Raw genomic sequence first — 3589 nt, 5'->3', positions numbered from 1 at the left:
GCTTGTACATAGATACTTTACGATGATGGTGACGAGGAGGAGATTAGCTTGCTCGAGGAGAAATGGTCATGGGAGAAGAAGAGTCAGAACAATACTAAATAGCACGGTAAAAACATTAAATTCCACTCTGAGCAGGAAGGGGCCATCCTAGAACAAAAACTAAGAACCTTGGAAGTTTAGAGGTATCTAGATCCCAAGCAACGAGATTTTAGCCACAGGACGATCATCCAGTTCCAGTTCTGAAGCTAAGAAATTCTTTTCGTCATTTGGCTCTAATGGTTTTCCCTGTGGATGACCAACTTAGCTCTCAAGAACGCTCACCTCCTCCTGGAATCCCTGCTCAAGTCTGCCACGCCATCTCTCGCGGAAGTGAAAGAGATCCAAAAATCGATCGGACTATCATCCTCTGGCTCTCGGCTTGACAATCTTTTGATCCGCGCGTACGCCCACTGTGGAAGCCTCGATGGATCGCGCGAGCTCTTCGATGGAATGCGCGAGCGGACGCTCTTCTCGTGGTCGATCATGGTGGCGGCGCACGCCCAGAGAGGGCATCTGGAAGAAGCATCCGCGATCCACGAGAAGATGCCTGCCTGGAATGTCGTGTGCTGGAACGCGATGCTGGCGCCACTGGCGGATTCCGGGCGGCTGGACTTTTCCGCCAGAATGTTCCAAGCGATGCCAGGGCGGAATGCCGTGTCCTGGACGGCGGCGATTGCTGCAAGTGCCCGGAATGGGCATCTGGTGTGGGCGATGGAGCTATTTCACAAGATGCCTTCTACGAGCGAAATCTCTTGGGACTCCATCACTAGGGCCCTTGCTCTGTCAGGGAATCTCGACGATGCGAGGCTCTATTTCCATCGATCGCCCGCAAGAATGAGCTTTGCGACTTGGATGGCAATCTTCCAGGCGTGTGCCAGGAGTGGCGAGCTTGATCACGCAAAAGCCCTCTTCGATCAAGCGATTGAGAGGAACGAGGATTCGTGGAGCGCGATGCTCTGGGGATATGCCACGCAGGGGAGTCTGAGAGATTCCGTGGCTGTGCTGGAGAAGATGCCTGTGGTGGGAGTGGTCTCGTGCTCGAGCCTCGTCCAGTGTTATACCCAGAACGGGTATATTCGTGAGGCGAAAGCACTCTTTGATGGATTGCCCGCGAGATCGGAGGACACGTGGACGGCTCTCGCTGTGGGATATGCCCGCACTGGGCATCTTGGCGAAGCGGGGATTTTGACGGACAGGATGCCGCAGAGGAATCTCGTGTGCATGGCTGCGATTTTGCAGGCTCACGAGGGGGATCTCCATGCAGCAAAGGGAATCTTTGTTGAGATGCCAGAGAAGAACTATACGTGTTGGAACACATTGCTTACGGCCTACGCTAGTGCCGATTTGTTCGAATGTGTGGAGCGAGTTTTCAAGAAAATGCCGATGCATTGCGAGGTTCCATGTACGACGATGATCTCGGTGTACGGCAAGCACAGGCATTTCCGGGAATCTTTAGAAACGTATGATTCTATGCCCAGGAAAGATGTTGTAGCTGCCAATGCGGTTTTGCAAGCAAAAGTGGCAAACGGGCTTCTATGCGAGGCACTGGAGTTTTATGAGAAGATGCCCGTGAGGTCGATTCCCACTTGGACAATCATGATCCGGGCATATTCTCAAAATGGCTGTACAGACTTGGCGAAAACTATATTCGATCAAGCGTCCAAGGATCTCGTTTCATGGAATGTGCTAATGAAACTCTACGGAACCACCGGTTATGTCCTCCAGGCAGAAGTTTTGTTTGAGAAGGCTCCGGCAAGGAATATCCTGTCGTGGACCGCCATGTACTCTGCATATGCCCGCTGTGGGCACCTGCTGGAAACCAAAAACCTCTTTGACAAGATGCCTAGCCGCGACATTTATACTTGGAACACACTCGCTTCGTGTTATGTCTTGCATGGAAACTTAAGCGAGGCACGAAGTACATTCCAAAAGATGCCGGAGCACAGCAGCGTGACGTTCAATGAGATGCTCGTGGCACTTTTTCAGGACACTGGCCTGGATCAAATCAAAAGCCTGTTTGATACATTGCCTGAAAAGTGTGTTGTTTCATAGTCACTGCTGATCTCGGCATATGCCCAAAACGCCATGTCCAAGGAAGGATTTCAACTGTTTCGTGACATGATCTTGGAAGGAATCTTGCCTGACGAAGTTTGCATGACCATTGTTTTGGATCTGTGCAGCCACACCGAGGATGCACTGCGGATCTTTAGATACTTGGAGCAGGATCTTGGCTTGAGGGCCGTGAGGGAGCACTACTTGTGTTTGATTGACATCCTTGGAAAATCTGGATGGACGAAGAGAGCTCAAGACTTGATTCAAAGCATGGGCTACAGTGAAGCTTGGGCATCACTCCTTGGATCTTGCAAGATCCACAATGATCCTTCAATTGGAGCAAAAGCAGCTGCAGAGCTGGCCAGCTTTGATCCAGAAACATCTGCAACTTACGTGTTGTTGTCCACTATATATTTTGAAAGTAACTCTTAAATCTCATCACATTTTAGATCTTGGAAACTTAGCTTTATCTACCTTTTAGGAAGAAGATCTCTTGGTTTCTAGCTTGATAGAATGATCATAATTGGATAGACTCGAATCTAGTTGTTTGATATCTCACATTTTAGATCTTGGAAAGTTGCATAGGCAGTTACATCAACATCTCTTGGTTTCTAGCTTTGATCTCGAAGATAGAATGATCATGAGATTGCCATAGTCATGATTCTCTGCCTCACAAGAAGATCTTGGTAGCCCGCGTCCCTGAGACACGAGCTCAAAGTTCTCATCGTCTGGGCCTGTGGAGTAAACCCCGCCGCCACCATCGCCTCGAAGATCCTGAAAGCCTCGTCCGCCATGTCCGCCGAGCACGCCTCCCCGATCAGCAGCGTGTATGTCACGAGCCCAGGAGCGCAGCCTCTGCTCGCCATCTTCTCAAACTCCGCGATGGCCGACTCCACTCTATCCAATCCACACAAGCTCCGAAGAACCGCAACGTAAGTTCCCTCGTCCGGCCTCACGCCCTTGAGCACCATCTGCTCGATCACCTCCACTGCCTCGTCCGGCTTGCCGGCCTTGCAAATCTCCGCGACGCAAAGGCTGTACGTCGCAGCGTCCGCGACAAATCCCGGGCTGCGCAAGAGCTTCGAGGCCGCCTCCCACTTTTTCCTCAAGTAGAGCTCTTCTACGAGGATCTTAAACGTTTCACCCAGTGGCTGGCATCCCACCTCCACAACGTTGTCAAGAACACTGCAGGCCTCGTCCACTTCCCCTTGCTTGCACAGAACTTCCACCAGCGCGTGGCAAATCGCCCCGTTTGGCACAACGTTGTCCGCCTCCATCACGTCCAGGAACTCCTTGGCTTCGTCCACCCGGCGAGCTCGGCACAGGCACTGGATGAGCGGAGCGTACGTGTTGGCATCCGGCTGCCGCTTCTTCCGCTTCATCTTGTGGTAGATCTCGAGAGCCGACTCCACACTGTCGGCACCGCAGACGCAGTCCATGAGGACGTTGTAAGTCTGGAGGCCGGGAATGAAGCCGGCGTTCACCATGTCTTCGTGAC

General features: G+C 51.9%; 2 protein-coding genes across 2 annotated transcripts; one reads left to right on the top strand and one right to left on the bottom strand.

Moving 5' to 3' along the window:
• Positions 1 to 291: 291 nt before the first annotated feature.
• Positions 292 to 2523, top strand: LOC9630997 (pentatricopeptide repeat-containing protein At1g56690, mitochondrial). The gene is made up of 2 exons (XM_024664146.1): positions 292 to 2075; positions 2220 to 2523. The coding sequence occupies exons 1-2, from the start codon at positions 292 to 294 to the stop codon at positions 2521 to 2523; spliced, it is 2088 nt and encodes a 695-aa protein (XP_024519914.1).
• A 206-nt stretch (positions 2524 to 2729) lies between these two features.
• On the bottom strand, positions 2730 to 3578 carry LOC9630996 (pentatricopeptide repeat-containing protein At1g09900). The gene has a single exon (XM_002990280.1). It carries the CDS (start codon positions 3576 to 3578, stop codon positions 2730 to 2732), a length of 849 nt encoding a protein of 282 aa, XP_002990326.1.
• Between the last annotated feature and the right edge of the window lie 11 nt (positions 3579 to 3589).

The sequence above is a fragment of the Selaginella moellendorffii genome, unplaced genomic scaffold (genome assembly GCF_000143415.4).
Source record: "Selaginella moellendorffii unplaced genomic scaffold, v1.0 SELMOscaffold_107, whole genome shotgun sequence".
In the NCBI taxonomy this organism is placed as follows: domain Eukaryota; kingdom Viridiplantae; phylum Streptophyta; class Lycopodiopsida; order Selaginellales; family Selaginellaceae; genus Selaginella; species Selaginella moellendorffii.
This window is presented reverse-complemented; position numbering and strand designations above follow the sequence as displayed.

Bases quoted from the DNA above. Each gene is read 5' to 3' on its own strand.
- LOC9630997 (XM_024664146.1), top strand. From the start codon at position 292: ATGACCAACTTAGCTCTCAAGAACGCTCACCTCCTCCTGGAATCCCTG. The intron at 2,076-2,219 runs GTGTGTTGTTTC...GGATCTGTGCAG, and splicing joins TTTGATACATTGCCTGAAAA to CCACACCGAGGATGCACTGC.
- LOC9630996 (XM_002990280.1), bottom strand. From the start codon at position 3,578: ATGGTGAACGCCGGCTTCATTCCCGGCCTCCAGACTTACAACGTCCTC.